Source organism: Myzus persicae, unplaced genomic scaffold, assembly GCF_001856785.1.
Source record: "Myzus persicae strain clone G006 unplaced genomic scaffold, MPER_G0061.0, whole genome shotgun sequence".
Taxonomy (NCBI): Eukaryota; Metazoa; Arthropoda; class Insecta; order Hemiptera; family Aphididae; genus Myzus; species Myzus persicae.
The window spans coordinates 40,232-62,457 of NW_019102383.1; the positions used below are offsets into that span (position 1 = coordinate 40,232).

At 27.8% G+C, this 22,226-nt stretch overlaps 1 protein-coding gene across 3 annotated transcripts in view; it reads right to left on the minus strand.

Moving 5' to 3' along the window:
* Nucleotides 1-736: 736 nt before the first annotated feature.
* The window catches only part of LOC111031982 (5-hydroxytryptamine receptor-like), a 203,062-nt gene continuing 181,572 nt past the window's right edge, over nucleotides 737-22,226 (minus strand). For all 3 annotated transcript variants that reach the window (XM_022312135.1, XM_022312136.1, XM_022312137.1), the window contains 3 exons: nucleotides 14,770-14,879; nucleotides 4,974-5,300; nucleotides 737-1,647 (listed from right to left, as the gene is read on the minus strand). In XM_022312135.1, the coding sequence (XP_022167827.1) occupies nucleotides 849-1,647; nucleotides 4,974-5,300; nucleotides 14,770-14,879 (1,236 nt within the window). In that variant the 3' untranslated portion in view covers nucleotides 737-848. The remainder of the gene's footprint in view (nucleotides 1,648-4,973; nucleotides 5,301-14,769; nucleotides 14,880-22,226) is intronic.

Sequence of the window (22,226 nt, forward strand, 5' to 3'; positions counted from 1 at the left end):
AATGATTGTTTAAGCAACCTGGCTTCAGAAATTTATGAAGCCCATTTAAAGAGTAGGTATTCAGATTAAAAATATATAACATTTATACGAAAGTTGTTTTAAAGGGGTTTAGCGAAAGTAAAATGCACAAAGCCTAAGTTTTTGATACATAATTTCGTTGCGGTTTTCAAAAGGGACGAAGTTTTCTACCGATATTATCGAATGTATGTGTTATATATGCTGTGACAATGGATACATTATAACATTGCAAAACAATGGTGTAAATAATAATTTCTTGTCATTTCTTCCCGTAAAATAATAATAATAATAATAATGATGATGGTCTTGAAAGGATTAAAACAGGGACATAACACTCGAGCGAAGCGATCTAGGGTCGGCGATCGTGTGTGATACGTGTGTGTGTAATGTGTGTGTATTATCGACTGAAATATCGGTCTACGAATTTTACGACACCCTACAAAAGAATTATACTCGGACCAGGTCACAATGAATCGCGTAAATCTCGGCCGCCATCTGTGGACATTGTGAGCCTCGCAAAGACCGATGACCGTTAATCGCCCTCACCGCCAACCGTTTAAGCACACACACACACACACACACACACACACACATACACACATACCCACACATACAACCAAGCATTCACGCAAGCACACTAGCACACATACACAAAACTTTTACCTACACATGCAGAACACTACTAAACGAGCAATACTCATGAATTACAACAATATAATAATAAGGCGTCGGGTATTCAATATATTATATACGCATCGGCGTATATAGTGTATGTAATAATAGTAATAATAATGGATATTAATATGTATAATAATGTTGTGTGCATTTTATTATCTCCTATACGTAGTGCCACAAATCATTTTCGTGAAAGCCAACCGGAACTCGGGACTGAAAACGGTGTAGATGATCGGGTTCAGGGTGGAGTTAAAGTAACCCAGCCACAGGAAGAAGCTGGACACGTACTCGTTGATCACACACCCCTGGCACAGGGGCATGACCAGGGCCATGATGAAGAATGGTAGCCAGCACACGACGAACGCCCCAGTGATGATGGCCAATGTCTTGGCCGCTTTCCGTTCGCGTTTCGCCTCCAGCGACTCCTTCTTCTCGCGCTTCGTCTTCACCCTAGCGGGCGCCGGAACGCACACCCGATTCACGTTCATCTCTATGACCGTGTGCCGGCCGGCCGACGGGTCCGTGATGGTGGGCCCGTCGTCTTCGATCACCGGGGGTTGCAGCTGATTTTGGTGCTGGTGCTGGTGATGTTGATGGTGGTGATGATGGTGATGATGTGCCGTCGACGTGGCACCGTGATCGTGGTTCGTAGTGATCGTGAACGCGGTGGTTTTGTCTTCGCCACCGCTTCCGCCCACGCTTCCTCCACCGCTTCCTCCGCCACTTCCGCTGCCGTTGCCTGCCTTGGAATGTCCGCCACCGCCACCCCCGCCGCCGTCCTGCGACGACTCGGGCATCGAACAGCTCGAATGGCCGTCAATCAGACCTATGCTCGAGCACACGGCCGTCTCTTCCACTTCCTTCTTCTTTTTGATCCGCAGGAAAACGGCCGTCCGGAAGAAACCACACTTTTTGGGCTCGGCCGCGGCCGCGTCATCAGCCGGCTTTTTCAACCTGAAACACACACAAGCAAATCGGTGGAATCAAGAGTGTTTATAGAGGAGAAATGCCACTCAAACGGTAGAAGAATGGGAATCTGAGCTAGGATAATATATAACTTGATGAGAGTGCTTAATAATCTCACAACTGTGCTGGCGGTCGCGCGCGTGACGTTCCATCGTTATTACCGATCCTATTTCAATGGCTATAATATACGGTGTAATCCTCGACCGTCCAAGTGCTTCTGATAACACCACCCACGTTGAACTCGAAAGGGCCGAGTAGGGTTATTGTAATAGTACACATTTAAAATACCTACGATCCATTCGTTAAACCCAACTGATAATCGTTTTACGTTGGTAATTATTAAAAACCACTGAGGTTTACGACAAGATTATTCCATGCAAATAGAATGCGAGAACAAATAAAATATACAACCTTTTGTAATATCATAAGAATAGTGGTGAGGCGTTGAAAAAAAATCAAGCATAAGACAATATTGTTGATACTCATATTAGTCATATCATAATATTTTAGATAATATCACACGTAAAAAAAATTAAAAACCAACTACGATAACGAATTTTTTCGGCGGTTGATGGACTATGCGATTATTGAAAAATAAAATTAAACAGAAATATGAACGCCGAGACCCCGATTCCGTTGTTAGAAAAAACGAGTCGTCTTATTTTTTATTTTTCATGGTGAAATTTTACTGTACTTAGATGTTTACTGGAATGACCCGAATTGGGCACCGGCGTACCGCCAGCCCATGTGCGGGGCCCGTAACTAGACTATTATATAATGAATACGATAGTGGTATTATAATAAAAATAAAAGATTTTCACAAACTTAATATTGAAATATACATATAATATATTATTTTGATCTTATGACATTCAAATTTGTAAAAGAAATATTTTATTAAATTTATTATTAAAATTATTTTTCCCTATTCTAAGTGGGTAGACGTTGTTTTATTGTCACTATGATTCTCGCCACTGAAATGAGATTACTTTCTTGGTCCATCGGTACCTATTCAACTGCTACTCGTCGAGATGAAACCACTGACATTTACAATAAACACTAACGGATCGTAGAGTTTAAGTTTTTTCTACTGTTGTCATACTAAAACACTTATATTGAACTATCTAGAAATATAATCGATTCATGGGAACAATAAGCATTATTTAAGTTATGATTTATGACTAATTATAATTGTCTTCTACCACAAAAATAAGCGAAATGTCTTCATGTTTAAACATAAAAATATGTGCATATTTTGAAAGTTATTGCATTCTTTTTTGAAGAGCAAATACTACTTTGTTAATTTAAACTCATCGCGGAACGGCCAAGCGCACATTTCAGTAATCAGCATTTTCCGAAACATAATGGATGTAGGTACCCATAATCCATATTATTTCATAATATAATATAAAATGGATCCAACAATTTGAAAGTCACATTCTAATCATCACCCAATTCAGTGTTCATTAGTTATTTATATAATTAATTATTATCTTTTCAGATAATTTAAATTTAAAACTAAATAAATAAGTAGATACCAATGTATAGTACGGTATATATAAAGTATACGTAATGATCGAATAGATACTGGAGATAATATTATTACTATTATTTGTATTGATTTTAATCATCGGCAACTATGGGCATTAGAATTTGTGTGTGGTGGGTGGGGGGGGTTACGGTTGGTTGAGGAACATGTGAATGTGGCCAGGTGGGGCGAAGATTCATAACTAAAAAACCCGGTTGGTCACCCATCCTCGAACTAGCTATGTCGGCTATATATGCTTGACCTCAGAGCACGTCAGTGGCTGAAGCCAACCACCACCAAGCCCCGATGATATTACTGTATCTACAGTGTTGTAGTCATTATAATATAATAAGTTTTTTTTAAAATTTAATTTGTTATCTAATTGATTGAAAGTGTTCATTGTTTTTTTTTTATGTTAATAAATAAAATACACTATTTAATTAGGGTAGGTATTCAATTTAAAATCTTAGAATAACATAGTTATGATAGGGGACTTCATTTATAGTAGAAAATAACCATAAAATAGTATATCAATTTGTTTTTATAAAAGTAGCAAATAAAAGTTTCATAAGTACCATCGTCATCCTGCAATGGTGTAATTTGAATACATAATAAATATTTTATTTTTTCCTATTGTGTCTAAAATTATAATTGGCGTGGGGTGGGGTTGACGCATTTACACACCTCAAATACCTTACTAATAATGAATCTTTACATGAAAACTCCTTGACATTTTGTAGAATTGTAAAGTAAGTGAAAATATATTAAGTTGGTAATATATCTATGTCATAATATGTATAACTTTAAGCTAACCTATACATTATAAGTTTTTTAATGGATAATTAATTGCATAAAATACACACAGAGATAAAATATTCAAGCCGATGGATAATGCTTAAAAAAAAAAAATGTTAAAAATTGTAATAAATTAAAGCTTAAAACAGGAGGTCAAGTCAAAACAATATATTTGCACAACTATAAAATTCAGTGGCAACTCCCACCGTGCATTGATTACGCCTATGTTGCATCATGGTTCAAAATTGATAATGACAGTTTTATTTATTTTGAAAGCTTGTAGAGTTATTTATGCAATCATCATTACTAAATAAAAATTAAATTAATTTAATGGGTTTAGTGTGGTGTTTTGGTGCTTTTGAGACTATTATTTTTTTATCCTGTGATTATGTATGTTATATTTTAATTTTAAAGAATAAAAGTTTTTATTTATTTAATTCGTTTCATTTGAATAAAACTTCACATCTACATTATTATTTTTATCAATGCGATTTAAGTATTATAAAATTATATGTTAGAACATCTATATAACATAATATTCGCAATATTTAAAGAAAAGTGATGAATAGTTTCGTTATCAATTAGTAGGTAAAAGGTAACATAAAATTATAATTTATAATAGTTTATAGTTTTAATTAGCATATTTTTATTTTTTATTTTGAAAATGCTGTTTAAAGTAATTCATAACCAAGTGTTGGATACTTTTAATTTTTTTTAAATTCCTTAACTCGGAATTGTGTTGGGTTAATGAATAAAAATAAACTATTCGACGCACTTATTCATATTTTACCTTGAATTCGGATGTTTGATCTATTTACACATTATTTTGTATTTTGTGAAATTTGTAATTTGAATAGATTTATTTAATTTTTATGTGTTGAAACGGAAATGTTAAAAATGTATTATAATTTATAACAATCAATACATATGTGTACTATTATTTTCTCGTACCTATATTTAATTAAATAAATTTTATAATAATCAGGCTAACCTTGAATGTTCTAGCATTGCGTTCCTCTGAGCTCTTCTTCTGCGAATCCTTCTTCTGGCTATCTTAAATATCTTCCAATAAAGAAACAAGATGACCAGTAGGGGCAAGTAAAACGTTGAACATGTAGCAAATATCTGGTAGCCAATGTCTTGACTGACCATACATCGCTGTTGAATATTAATACGGTCCAGGTAATCGGGGTCTTTCCAGCCAAACTGTGGAGCCAATGACACGACTAGTGCTACAAACCATACCACAATAATCATGCCCACTATTCTTCGACCGTTTCTCGTGTGGATATAATCAACATTAGTAACAGCCCAATATCTGAAAAGCAAATATCATTAATTTTCATAATTGATGTATTATTATTTGCATACACTTTGTATTGATTAATTAATTATTAAATATTCATATACAAATATTAAACCATATAGATATTAATAAAATAAAAAAAATAAATATCTGAATATAAATAAATCAGTAATAATTCTCTCTCTCTCTTACACACGCACACACACACACACACACACACGCACGCACGCACGCACGCACGCACGCACGCACGCACGCACGCACAGTCTTTCTGCATACATATCCATATGAATGGCTCAAAATTATATTAATCATTCTTACTATAATATCATGTTAAAAACATAGGACTTATCATCTATAAATCGAATTAATTGAGTTGTATGGGCTAAGCATTAAGACTATATTTTAAAATGAAAAATGTGTTAAAACTTATGTCAGTAGCATATTGTTTTATGGTAATTAAATCTGAATGATATAAATACCAATAATAGAACAAAACTACAAAAAAGATTAGAATCGTTTGCAATCTGGTATTACAGATGAATGTTAAATATAAGCTGCATCAAATAAATAATAAAAGAAGATGTTCTAAAAAAAATATCGGAAAGTAAAACTTTTTAGAAAATGTTGATAAGGGGCGAAATTTATTAATGGATTGGTTATACAATTATGCATGCAAGATTGTTAAAGTTATTGATAATAGAAGGTAGCATTGATGGAAAGGACCACGTAACAATACTCAGACTGGAGTACAAAATAAAGAATACTATGAAGGATCAAAGGTTTGAGTCGTATTTACAACTGAAAATGAAATAGGACGACTGAACGAATGGAGAAAAGCTGTGAATCATCCACGGATTGATAACAAAGAAGAAAAAGAAGAATATTTTTATTTAACCAAAAAAAAGGGGAAAGTATAGGTATTTGTTTTGCTGTACAGTTCGTGTCGAGTGTATCTCTTGATTGAGTAAGTCGTTGTAATGGATGTGTTAAATATCAATGATACATTATTGCATACGAAAAACGAATGTGAGGTCTGTCATCCTATATTACTAAGTATAATCCTTTCATGATGTATTAATAAAGCAACTATCTAGTAATTTAATTTACAATATTAGTAATTCGGTAGGTTGAATTCATTTTTTTCGATAATATTGCATTTGAAAATGCCATTTTGTACCTAAGTTATACAACATAATAATATACGTTACAAGTTTCATGTTCCTATAAATAATATTTTTAAATTACAACAAAAAAACTAAAATCATTATTCTTGTCTTAAATACAGAATTTAAAAAGTTTATAGTAAAAAAATAAGGTCTAGAGTTACATGTTTTGATTTTTAAAATTTAAAATATTCAAGCTTTTTGATTCTTATCAATATAAATATAAAAAAGAAATAATAAAAATCATCTGATGTCTATATGTAGCTCAAAAAGCTTCAAAATATTTTGAAAATTTAATGGCGTGCTTCTATAAAATATTAATTAAAACATTTTTTTTTTAATTTCGTTATAATACTGTTATTCCTTTTTTAAGCTACCTATATTAAAATAACAAAATACATTTTGTCAAAAACTAGTTTTGGCAGAATTTTCTATTTTTCCTTAATTGTTTTTTGTTTTCCTCGATTATTTTGAATAATACTGGATAATTTTCATTTTGACTTCTTAAAAGTAACAACGGAATCTAATTTTTCCCTTATATTGAAAATCAAGGTATTTTTCCAACTATGAATCGTATACACATACAAACACCAAAAAAACCACACATACCATTGTTAAATCAATATATTTATTGCTACATTCAGAATCTGAAATTATATTAATTTACTGACAATACAAATGTTTAGTGTAAATAAACTTGCATTTTTGGAATGGAACAATTAAAATTATAATTTATAGACATTTTTTATTTGATGAGTGGTATGATTTTTAAATTAAAATTATTATGATGATGCATAACATTAGATATTATAATGAAACAACTAAATTACTGCAGGGCTTACGAAGATGTCAAACAGTATAAATTGTATTTTTTTTTTTTTATCATACTCATAAGTGTATAAAAAAGGGTGTTAAATTGTTTAATACGTTTTTACTCGTGTTATACCAAACTTCTTTAAATGTATCAAATGATACATCCTTTTTTTTTGCAACGGTATAATATTAAATGTAATTAAAGCGTCATGGAAATAGAAATGGGTCCAAGGACAGTTTAAGTAAATGTACCTGCATAATTACAAGTAATGCAAAGTATTACAATTTAATATTGAGATTTCCACTGAGTAAGCTAGGCCTGGGGTAGAAATTAAGGGTAGGTATGTATTTTTAGATGACCCTTTCATACATGTTTTTTTATTTGTACAGCTTCCCCTCCTACATATAATCCTCTTTTCAAACGATGTCCAATAATTACCAGTAAAACTAAAATTATTCAACAGAAATATATTCAGTGAACAATCAAAATCCTGCAAACATATTCTTTCTACCACATCCCTCCTCATCGACTATCTTGCCACTTACGCTTCTGTCCTAATCGCCTTTGTAATCAACATGGACTTTCCTCATATTTTTTTTTCTTTCAGCAGACCTAAATCATTTTGACATGGTTTTCCCCTATTGCATATTATCATCAAATGTTATCGATTTTATTATTATTATTTTAGATTTCGAGTAAGGAGTAGAAACTTTAAGTTTACAGTGTTTTTTTTCTACAAATTTGTTGAGCACTTAAATTTTTATTCATTTTAATTCATATTGATCAATTATTAATTCCATAATTTTTTTTATATTCCTCATATTGTTTTTAGACAGATTATTATAATTTTTAAGCATTATTGCAACCTATTATTTCGTTTTTTTTCTTACAAATTTTAGATTAAATTATATACATTATTAGAATATTCTGTTAAACAGATAAATAACGTTAGGCAGACATATTAATACATTATTATTGGACATGGATATGTGTTTCATTTTGAATACAAACTTTTTATACCATATAGGAAATATATTTTTATAATTATTGTATATTAAATACTACTACTCATAAATTAATATTTTTACGATAGAATTGTTTTTTTTTTTAAGAAATTGATAAGGCTTATACTGCATATAAATAAATGCAATCAACTAATTATGAATTTATAAAAAAAATAACCCTTATATTACTTCATAATTAGATTTTAATTAATTACTAAATATCAACAAAATCCTAAAGAAGGGAGTAAACCTCTAGTGATTAAAACAAAGATTTCTGGCAGATCCAAGCGAGGATAAAAATGTGAGTGAATTCTTCTTAAACTTAATATAAATTTACATAAAATCAATAACCTGACATTTTATTACACTGAGACGGTTTAGAAATGTTTATAAAATGCAATACACATTGCATTAAAATTAACAATAATAATTCAAAATATTATTTGTTAGCCAAATATTTTTATTTCTATTTTTTCTCAATTCAAACTGTTACAGAGATAAAAAAATATTCCTTGCAAAACTATATAAAAGCTTATGCAGCTTTTATGCATGATAAAAAAAACTATTCATTGATTAATATACTGATTAATAAAAACATAATATACTGAGTACATTTATTTACAAGCACAGTTAAAAAATAAAACATATAATTGTATTCCAATCAGGATTACTCAATTAAGTACCTACAATTTTTTGCTTGTAAAATCTGCGTCTGTATGTTAATAATAATAATAATATTAACGCTTGACATAATTTTAGTTAGTTCAAAACTGTATGTTTTTAATGCAGTGGTCAATTGCATTTTTTGTCTCAAATGTATAATATGATCACTAATAATTGTAATGAATTGATGTTTGCAACCATTTATCATTGGTTAATATATTTATAATTTATCCAGATGTTTTAAAATATTTCATTGCAATAGCGGTATTGTTTATTGATGAAAATAAAGTTTTTGTATAAAAATAAAATAATTTTTAAATAATTTCGATATTAATGAAAAAAATACTTACAAATGAACTACGAACATACTGTAAGTATGATTTATATTAGTTTATGATGTATCTGATAGTTTATAAACATTAAACGTAAATGTATAATTTTATATAAAGACAGAAGAAATATTATTTTCATTATTTATGTTCATTTTACAGTGTACACAGTATTATTATGGTGGATTATAGATTTATGATTATAATAATTTATATATATTTTTTTTTTATTTGATTAAAGGCTTCAATTACATAGATATTAGCCTAGTGTATTTATATTTTATTTGTACTTAAAGTAGTTGGAATAGAAAGGATAGGCTAGAATTTTCCCTGTCTTAATTTTGAAATATTTATAATTCATAGACATGAACATTACAATTTTCAGAAAAAATATCATTTTTTTATTTTCATTATTTATTCTTAAAGAATATGTAATAGTTCCCACTAAATAATATGTAAAATAAAAAAATTATACATTTTTTGTATCCAGTTCTATGGAAATCATTTTAATCTAAAAATGATATTTTAGTGTTTTGTAAAGTCAAAAAACAAAAATAAAATGTCAACTACTCGTATTTATCATGGATAGATTTTTAATTTGAGAACCATGTAGCTTATTTTTGGTTTGAGAATGTAGTATCCACTTGCAAGTTGTTTAAATCTATTGTTATCGTTTATAATAAACAATGTTTAAAAGAGTAAAGAAGTGTAATAATATGTTACCTACATAAATGTTAGATGATTCTTATATATCCTATTTTAAACAATGAACTATTAGTTTTTTTTTTATTGAACTATGTTTTTCTACATAATTTGAATAGTTTTAAATAGTTGTATGATAACATATAGTTTTTTTTTTAAAAACAAAAAGTATCAAGAAAAATCAGCGTTTCAAGTTGAAATAAATAACATTTTATTCCTTTTATATTATAATAATGTATATAAGATGATAATATATAATATTTTGAACGTAAGAACTTAATGAACTAATCAAAAATTATTCTTTTATTGATTTGTATAGAACTTATATTAAATATTATTATTACAATTATTATTAATCAATATAATTCTTAGTTATGGAAATATTTCATTTGCTAGAGAAAATCAATTTTACTGTTGTGAATACCAAACGAATCACTTTGTACAAACATTTTAGTATGTTAGCTAAAATAGTAATATTATATTTAAATTAAATCTTTATCTAGTGAAATGGGACATGAACATATCTGATTTATGACCTTCTATGTACAGAAAATGACTGTATTAAACTACTCTGTCATGAATTTTAAGACAATGGGATGCTGCTAAACTTTCAAAAGCTTCTTTTAAGGAACTTCATGACTTTAAGTAATATAACATAAGTAAGATATTATAAAATGTGTGTGTAATATATCGCGTGTCGAATGATAAATCATGTATAAAGATGGGCATACATATTTGACTTAAAACTAAATATTAATGTTTGGAAATTGATTGTGTAGTTATAAATAAATCTCATTATTTTTTAATTGTCTAGTATTAAATAAACGGTACAAATTAATTTCAAAAAAAAATTAATAGGAATAATTTACAGTAAATATTTAATAACAATATATTTGGTGAAACTTTGGATCAAATAAATATTATATTATACAATGTATAAATATATTTTACTACAAATAATTTTATAGGTTGTAGTAAAATATTATACTATAAGGAGAAGTTCAAGTTTTATTGAAACCATTATTTCTTTATTATAATTGTTATATTCATATACTAGGTATTAAAAAGCAATTAGTATCCTTCAATATCATAATCTACTGAATTTATCAATGTGATATTTTAAATAAAGATTATTATACATTATTTATAAACTAATTATCGTTCAGTCTCTATAATTCCTACTTTTATAAAATACCAAAAACTAAATCAACTCCACGCATAGATTTTGAGTAAAGCAATTAATAAAGCTATTGGTTTATTTATGAGTTTTTTAATGGAATTATATTTTCAGACAATCATTTCATGTGAAGAATTGGAAATTTATCATCGATCGAGGGATTCTATTTAAACGGAAAATGTCCCAATATTTTTCGAGGAAACCGTGAAAAACTTTTATAAAATATTAAGTGGTTGCTTTCAGACAACATTTATACAAGAAATTATTTTTTTAAATAATATAAAAACATTTTGAATTAGTTGTAAGAAGTCAACCGTAACATATATTATTGTTTTATATAGAGCAGAATATTGCTTGTTTTTCTTTTCTTGCACAACTATCTGAAAAACTACAGTTATTTAAACCAATTTTATAATTGATTGAAATCCATTAACTTCATAGATATTTTAAGAAAAAAATATCCACCTTAAGTTAATAATTATCGTTGTAATTTAGAACATACTGAAAGGAGCAAGCAATGTATTAATCAGTTTTGTAAAGTACTTGAGTAAAAGTATTCAAATAGTTTTTAAGTAGTGAAATACGTGTTTTAAATACTTTGAACATAGTAATTCGATTTTTTTCAATAGACATTAAAGTTCGAATTTAGGCGAAATTAGGTAGGTATTTTAACGAATATAAATAATGATTTTAGTACATTTGTTGTATTCAAAAATATTTTTCACGGGGATTTGAAACTTTTATCTAGGTATGTCATTATAATTTATAAAAATAATGATAACATTTTTAAATGTAACGTTTTCACAAAAACTAATTCAACCTACCAATAGTAAAATAAATTACTTTGATAACAATATAAATATAGGATAAAATATACATGATTATAAAGGCTGATAGACCGTATTTTCTCAGATTCGTTTTCGAAAACTCAACATATACATGAGTGACTTTCCAATGACGAGGTACACTTGACACCTATTGCAGTAGGTACAACATAGTAGTTATAGCTATAAAATTTTTTTTTGTTTCTGTCATCATGTAGTAGTTGAGAAGGTTTATTCCTATTATCAACATTACTAGTAGTTTCTCGTAAGATATTTCATCCAGTCTGTACCTACTTGGGGGGGTGGAGAGTTAAAATTAGGAAGTTATAAGGAATCTTCTTAATATTTATGTAAAAACCTAGGAATATTTACTTACAACTAGTTTTTGATAAAATCAATTTTGTTTTTTGTTGTTATTAAAAAAATTAAATTTGGGGACTTTGAATTTTTTACCATAATTTATGTTGTTATTTTTAAACACAATGACATTTTAAAAATAGGTATTTAGACTGATTGGGAGAAGTTATTTGTTTTTTTAAACTTTTTTACGTCATTCAAAAGTACGCCTGTACAGGCCTTATTTCTTCAATAAAAATGTGCGCAATCTACTAAATTATTTTGATATTACCTAGGTACTAATATTTACATAAATAATTTATTTCAGAATCAGATCCCTACTCAATGATAGTGGATTAGGTAATTTGACCATTAAATGTGTTAAAGATACTAATTAATCTGACACTCGAATATCATTAAAGGTACGTGTGCATTAGCATTTATCAACGGCATTATGTACTACACAAAACAATAATATTATGTTCACTTAAGTGCATTCAAATTACTGCCACGAAAGTGCGTGATGTGTCACCATCCCACACTATCATTATGGTATTGATAACATATTATGTATTAACTGACATAAATTAGACTAACCCTACTCGTATGATAACTAAGCAATAAAATTATATGTTATTATTAATTCCATTATAATTGTAATCTAATTACCATAAATTAAAAAACGAATTACAACTTTGAAAAAACAATTTTATAAAAATAATACTGATTAAAAAAATGGTAAAACTTTTAAAAATAAGACTTTACACTACGATGATGTAGGTAGTTTCAAAACCTTCATCAATGCAGTAGAAGCGAGTCCCTTGGTTTATTATATATATTTATTATAATATTATAATCAAGTATTTTAGAACAAAAACCAGCCTAATAGGATAATCTTTCGTAAAATTTTCGGTTTTATAATATATAGTACAACAACAATGTTAAGAGAATAACAATTTATATATACAGTGGCTTGAAGACGCGAGGGCCTGTAATGCCGCTTAGGTGTGAGTTTATAGATCATTAAAGTTTTGCTTTTATTTTAATTTAATTTTTAAGATCTTTGGGCCATGGCAGTCACCTGCAGAGGGGATTTCCGGGGAATAGACAGTGGATTTCGAAAATGGGAATTAGCATGATTTTGAAGGTGATTTCTAAATTTAGAGCAGGAAAAAATAAGTATGTTTTTTTTTCTTTTAGTTGTTCTATATTGTGACTATAGGAATATGGAGATCTATGTGAAGGATACGATATGAGATGTATGGGGCAGCATTAGTTATGAGTCTGAGGGTTTTTGATTGGAATTTGTATATGCTTGTTTGTATGTTAGTTTTTTTTGGCAGTGCTCCAGAGTTGAATATCATACATCTTTATGGGTTTATGTAGAATATTGTATATGTATATAATGTGTATTTTGGATTTAAACGGAATTTTAGAAAATTTACCTAGGATGGGTCTGATTAGGCTAAGTCATATATTGAATGTTAATTTTGTTGAGTGAATGTGTTTGGCCCACATTGAACGTTTATCGAAGGTTAGGCTTGGGTATTTGGCTATGTCAGAGCTTGGTTTAGGTTCCTTGTTTAAGTATATCTTTCATATCTTAAACTTATAATACCATACAATGAAGAAGTATTTTATTTTAAGTAAATAAAAACAATTTATTGTAAACTGTTCTTATTATTAATATAAATATGTTTTGATACCTTATATATCTATTTTGTATCACATTTACTCATTGTGCTTAACGTATAGATTGTAAATTTCTTTTAAAAATATATGTATAAAAAAAAAAGTAAATAAAATACTACCCAACTTTCCACAGTTCATAACATATTTAATTATTTTTAATTACGGGTGTGATTTAATATTTAATCTGTATGGATATAAAATTAATACAAAATATAATTTCACATTTTACCAAAAAAAAAAAAAAACAACCAACCAACCAACAAACTTAAAATATTGTTTTTATCTTATTGTTCTTTAGTTAAAAACTTAATCGTCTTTGAAACACAATTTTATTTTCTCTTTAAGCCAAGCTAAAATATTATTATCATATTATCTGTTGATGATGGTCCTAAAATACGCTGAACATTTTATTTGAAACTGGAGTTGAAATACTATATAACAATTCACAATCAAGTTAAAATACCTATCACACTAACCCGTTCGTAATTAATAGCAATTGATAAATTAAAAATATATACTCAAAGGAAATACCCTCATTATTGCATAAATACTGTAGACATTTTCCTTGATAATATTAATAGTATTAATATTAAAAAAAAAAATGTTTTCAAAAAAAACTGCTACTAATATGTTAAAATAATTAAATTGTATATTAAATAATTATATATTTTAAGAAAGAGATAATTTTAAATAGTTGCCTATGCGTCATTGGTACTTGTGTAACTAAATAATTGTATATTATTATAATGTATTAAAAAAAAATATGTTCATTACCTATCAACAGCTATTGCAACGAGATGAAGTATCGAAGCTGTACAACATAGTACATCACTTGAAGTCCACATGTCACATAATTCTGGGCCTAAAATCCATCCTCTGCTTATCTGTAAGAACAAAAGTACTTATTATAATATAAATATGCCATTAAATAGACTAATGTAGTCAAAAAATGAATACTACATAATAGTATTTTACATCCACATGGGTTTAAGGTAAGTACTTATATTCAATAAAACCTATGAGTAATATCTAAGTCACGAATAAAATAAAACGTGTATTAATATATTGTGTTTATTTTATGTACCCATGATTTTTTTAAACTTACCTACCTACATCTAAAATTATCATTAAATACATAAATTACAAATAATTTTCTAATAAGTGAGACATTTATAGTAAAACAAATTACAAAAATCAACAAGTTAATCAATTAGGTATTGGTTTAAAATCATTCACTTTTGTTGAGTTCAAATATGTCTTAAACGAATATAATATTCAAGTGAAGTATAAAAATGTATTTAAATTTAAACATAAATTACTTAAAGCACGTGCTGAATTTGTTCTATAATAGAATTTGTCAAATTAATATGTTTAACATCTACCTATTGACATTATTTTTACATTTTATCTATTTTTAGATGTTGTTAATTTACATAAATACATAAATTAGGTAATCAAATCAGCATTAGGTTGAAATAATGTATGAATATAAAAACAAGTTTTTTTTTTATTATTGCATCATTATTATTAACATAAAACAAAATGGTAATTATTTTTATTTTTTTTTAAGTACGACAATTGTTGTGCGTCGCTAATTTACGATTACTTCCTTTTGAAATTTACTTGTCTTATAGTTATTTTATTTTACGCATAACTTATAATAGTTACGAGATTGATTAAACAATGGGTATATATTTCTTTCAAGTGTTTTGTTTTTATTGATTTAATGTTTTAAAACTTTCAACCAGAAACAAAATTGTAAGTACCTATATACAATATACATCTACCAACGTAATACATTCATCAACGCAAAACGCAATACTATGGCAGAACCGGGCTGCCGTTAAATCCAGACGCTTTGTATTATCGTGTAAACACGGTGAAACGGAATGATTCGAAACAAATCCCAGTATTATTAAAAACAATGAACAACTGATTTGACTTTCCAAACGTGTTAATGATTTTCTTTAACGAAAACTAACCAAAATCCTTCTATTCATACCGAGAAACTAATCGATTGTTATAAGAATAATATTTTTTTTCAGACGCAGGTACGCATTGAGAACAGCTGTTGTATTATTAAATCGTACGATTTTCCTATTAAATGATACATTATACCGTATTTTCATAAGCGAATAGCAATTGAATACGTCAAATAAATTGATTGACTGGTCCAGTTATCCGCCGAAAGTGCTTTACTATTACATGTATTTCCGAGAAAAAGGGTTTTGCACATACAGTAGTAATAACTTTTGACAATTTATAAAATACTTGAACTGGCTGCATATATGTGCTTTTGGATTTCAATAGTTCACAGCCATATTGATCGTTTAAGAACGAACGCGGGATTTAAAGTTAAAAGTAGTAAGTACTTGATCAGATTTTAAGGTATGTCGCTTCTTGTTATATTGATTAACAGTACATTGTTCACTACAATAATTAATGATGTATTACATTACTATACAGTACTTTATTAAAAATGATAACTTATATTTTCCAATGCTATTTAAGTTAACAGAACTCAGAGTATTTTCAAATAATAGTCCATGTATTTTAATATAATATTTTCCATTATAATAATATGTATGAAATGCTTCATTATTACTTTGCAAACATAAAACTTCAATATTTTTGAAAATGTATGTAAACGTATTAGATTTTGATTAAAAAGTCGTCTGCATTCGTTATCGTTAATATACGTGTACAACATTTTTAAATCCGATTTTTAAAACTTAAAACATTCATTTTATGATAACCCATTTGTGGGCCGTATTTTCTTGAACATTAAAAAAGCTTAACTATCAATTTTCATTAATTATTTTTATAGAGTTATGAATTTTAAATTTTATAACAATTCTTCATTTCTTAAAATTGTCATGAATAGACATTATGATACACAGATACTATGTTTCCACTTTCCAATAATACCCAGGTAATAAGGCGTACCAAGCCTACAATATGTCATTCACCTTTTTATATTTTAACGGTCTCTATTAGTCTAGTACAATTCTTTGGCTTAAAATTGTAGAGGTAGTATGATAATTAACACATACATACATAATTTATTCTGCTCTTATTGCGTTTATTACATTTGTTTTGTAAATGTTTATAACAAACATAAAATACATTTGTGCCTATCTGAATGTTATAAGATTTTCAAACTTTTATCATAATATGCATTGTGATGAAAAACGTACAGCGTAACGTAATACTACAATGAACTACCTATTCAAGAAATATTATAATAGTATACATCATCAATTGTAATTTATTGTGTTACATTTGTTTTGTAAATCGCAATGTTCGTACTAAAATTATAATATTGAAAAAAAAATACAAATAGATAAACACTATAATAGTGCCGAATGTTTTTATAGTTTGTATAAGAATATAATATTATTTTATATTTAATACCTATATATTTATAGTTTCAATGTTTTATGGTTCAAGATAAAAATATGTATAAACTACATAGCACGAGAAAAATTAAATACTTGGTATATAGATGTCACATTTGCGTACAAAACTTGTACATTCAACGTTTATAGTTGACCTGATTTTAAATTACAACTTTACTTTTTATCCTAAAAAGTTACAAAACATAATATAGTCTTATTAAAAATTATAGTGATATTAATGGTCAATACTTATCAAATGGTTTTACTTTTGTTGTTTTAGAACAAAATGTAAGGAAATTATTGTCAATATAAACTCAGAGATGGTAACGACGATGATAAAATAGAATCTACGAGTAGTATAACGTCAATAGAAGTTAGGGGAGTGTCTAATATTTAATATCTTGTATTTTCGTTATGTTTTTGACATAATCTTCCTGGTAGAAGAGAAGCTGAAATTAGCTTATTATTTTAAAGATTGACGACTCCCATGAAACCAATTTCCTTTGGATTCCTCCTATTCTCTTTTCCGAGGAAATTACATTTCATCAATACTCTATTCGGAGAAGAAATCATTTACTATTGGGTGAACTTTTATATAAAAACAATCCCAATTTTTAGAAATTTTATTTCAGTTATATTATTCGATTTGCTACCAGAATATAAAATGTCCCTCACTATTGCATCACTTCAGTGTGTAATAACGAGGTCCTACGCTAATAAAAAGCTGACAAAGGCTCTTGAAAAATAGGAGGAACGAAGACAAAATTTAATTAAACGTACCGTTTTAATAATGTAACCCAATACTTTAAACATATTTCCTTCATTAGTTGGTTTGAATAACTGCTTGTAGGGGGTGACGCGTAGGTATAATTAATATTTTACGACTTTTAATACGCGGTAACCTGTTCTCTGTGCGTCGTGTAGCTTATGAATAATATATGCCTGCAGTTTCTACTACGAGTGCGGAGTAATGTGTGAGTTGCATATATATGATAAATATGTTGCAGACCGCTACAAAATATATATTATCACTAAGTTTATAATATTGTATAGTTTTACATAAACGTGTAAGATGTTAGTTTTTAGAATAAAATATGTTCTAACAATTTAAGGCCAGTAATAATAAGTAGGTTCAGTATTTTGCTTTTTTGATTTATTTCAGATTAGTTAAATTTTGGATTCCAAGCGACCGAAGCAAAAAATGTATTGTTTTGTTCTGTCAACACTTTTCGGACAAATAGTTGCTCTGACTTGTTCAAAAAGTTTTATTTAGTATGTTTATTAACGGAAATAAGGGCATAATATATGGTAATCTAATGGGGTCAATTTTGAATTTTTCTAAAATGTCCAGTAATATTTCTCCAAAAGTTTATCAATTATTTTTAATTAAATTATAGAATTCTTAACACATTAGGTATTTTGAGGTTTCAAATCGAGATGAATTTCCAGCAATACGCTACCTATCTGAATCGTTTCCTTTTATCGTTAAAGTTAAAAAAATATATTATGTGATAATCTTTACAATCTAGTCTTCGACTTTTTTCGAAACACAAAATAATTTATTCAATGAATACACAAGTTCATGTAATAATAATTAAGTATGTTATAGTGATTTACATGTATAATAGTTGTAGTAAATGGTATGATTACACCTTACATAAATACATATTTTAAGTTCTAATGCCTGCATAAACAAAAACAATATAATCTTTTAATATAAATACAAATATATACTATATCGTCTGGAAATAAAAGCTGTTTTTTATTTTCAGAACTACAACCAAATAACATATATATTATACATTTCGTTCAAAACCGTTATGCTGTAAATTTTACTGATTGTTTTGCAGTTTTCGGTTGCTTTTCGCAATTTCACAAAAACTACTTAGAAATTCCACAAATGACCTGTTTAAAGTACCATCTGTGTCCAAATACCAATCCATAGACAGACTAAATAAAACTTTATGACTTTGGAATACTCTTTGTATTCATATCAGTATTTACAGAAATACAAAACAAAAACAATAATAGGTAATAATAATGTTATTGCTCTGCTACAAATATAAAATGCTTATCATCAAATTATTATTAAGTTTTCCTTTAAGTTATCTGTTAGACCTAAATAAAATAATTCTTTTATTGATGATTTTAATAGTTATTAAGAAAAAAACAAATAATTATAAATTTATAAATAATACCACTTTTTTTTTACTAACATGAAGTTGTATGATTGTTTTTTATATGTTTATGATTTTTATATGAATGTAGGTAATTTAATTGATTTGTTTTATTTTTTTATTTGATTATATAATAAGATTTTTTAAACATATGAATGAATAATTTTTAGCGATATTTTAAAATTAAATAAATTCTGTATGTTTTATAAATAAAACAATTTGACAAATACGGTTCAATGCCTATAAATAAATATATCATGTAAAATATATGAATACATACTTATTTTGTATTAAATTTCAATAATGTGTACATTCGTGTTATCATTGATTATAAAATAAATACTATTTGTTTTATTTTTTATAATCAACAATTATTTGTCTTTATATCAATTTTAAGAGCTTAAAAATTATAATATATTAATATATTCAAAAGGAATTACAGATTGAACAAATATTAAATGTATTTTTAAACAATCATAACACAAATAATGTGCAAGAACGTGGTAAATAATTTAGAAGTACTTATTTCAAAAATTAATCATAAAAGTAATAATTGAGTTTAAAAGATTTCTTATTATCAATCACGTTTTACAGTTATTGTATTTAAATTGTTTCTGTGTTTCAAATACAGTTTTACTTCCATAGTCTACATAACGAACTTTTCTATTCAATGAAATATTTTTGAGATACATAATCAAATAAATACCAAATATATTTTGTTTTATTTAACGAATTTCTATTGTTGCCCGTTGAGACTTTTCAATTTGGAAGTTTCACTGTATTGTAATATGTTAAAACTGTATTAAATGTAAAGAGAAGAAGATATATGTGGATCCACTAGAAATTAACCAAGGTTTCTTGCTTCCAAAGTACAGCTATAATCAATGGAGATTCATAGTTTATATTTTACATAACCATCAAATAATAATGATAACAATATTTTGTCACCGTGGAATTTCAAGTGGAGAAAAAAATTACCGGTTGAAAACTTATTTTTTACTACTTTTGCCCTTAACAACAAATTACCACAAATAATTTGAACTAAAGTGCTGTATCATTACGGATTGTTACGATTGTTACTAAAATGTGCACAACACACCATCGGTGATGATGTGTGTGCCAGTCAGTTTTCGTACGGTCATCGCAAATATCGATTAAGACCTAAACGATTTTCACTTCGGAGCGCTGCATTATATACACTGTACAGTCAAGGTCGTATAAAAACTTATTTGAAACACGTATATTATTTCAAATATTTAATCAATGTAAATGTTAGTTTTAAATAAATTCATAGAACAATTTTTTCTATGGAATCGATTGAGTTTTTTTTATATGTTATTAATAATATTACAGTAGGTATAGGTACCAACATAATTAAAAATATTTTACTACTTATTATTGTTATTTTTTTTTTGGAAAGGAACGATCCAATTTTCGAGATTTGTTGTCACTTTAGACAAATTTGAAGACGTACAGTCTTTAAACCCTTTAGTATAAAGTATATTTTATTATATTAAACATGACATAATGCTTTGACGGCGGTATGATTGAGATATGTATATTCGAAATTTTTTTTGGCGCGATCGGATCAACAATACTGCAGCGGCTGTTGACATTTGAATAAATGTCGTTATTGAACAATATTGGTGGTTAACATCCTTCGTACATTGTTGACGGTTTTGCTTCCCTCCATCTCGCTCACTATTTATTATAATATATATTTTATTATATTATAGCAGTTGACTATACTGTTCGATAATAATAATGTTTCACACTCACCTTTATCTGGTTTACACATATAACAGCTTTAGATTCAATTACATTCCCCTGAAGTGAAGATGGATTTTATACGCAAGTTTTTCTACTTTTTTTATCGACTTTGACGGGCGTCTCGGACTTTTTATTTCCCTATGAATAGTTTAACGAACTCTGTTTCTCTCGAACGCTTTCGCCGGCATGTGTTGTCGTCCAGAAAAGTTTTGGCAATTTATTCTACTTGATTGACATGATAATATTATATTAATTTGAACTTCAGGAAACTCGCGGTAGTTTTCTCTCTTTCCCGAAATCGAATGACAAACATTCTATAGTCTACGATGTCATCGACGCGATCACGAGCAAGCGACTTGGCGAGGATAATCGAATTCAGCAAAGTGTGGACAATTACATTCTGCGATATTCAAAAAATTCCGATCTTCTGTTATTGTCGTGTGAATGTCGATTTACTTTATCGAAAAACTTCTTTATATGGCTCTATAGGCCTCTGCAGAATTTAAATCAAAATGTTTAAAAACGTATAAATTTATGTCAGGTTTGAAGTCTACTCGAAAATTTAAGAAATTTTGAGCGATTATTATGCATAAATTTAATAACAGTAATGAAAAAATCGTTGAAAGTATTTTTAAATGATGCAATCAACATAAGTAGTTTGAAACTATACTACCAAATTGATTGTAGATTTTATTTGGCTCAACTATAATAGGTACATATTGTTTTATTTTTTTAATAATTTAAATTACACTTTTAAAAATATATACTTCTAGCAGTAGTGTGTACACTCTATATAGATATAAAGTAAAGTAAATATTCGTAGTAAAATGTAGGGAACATATCATTTTGAATAATATTACTGGATTCGTGTAATATTTCAAAATTG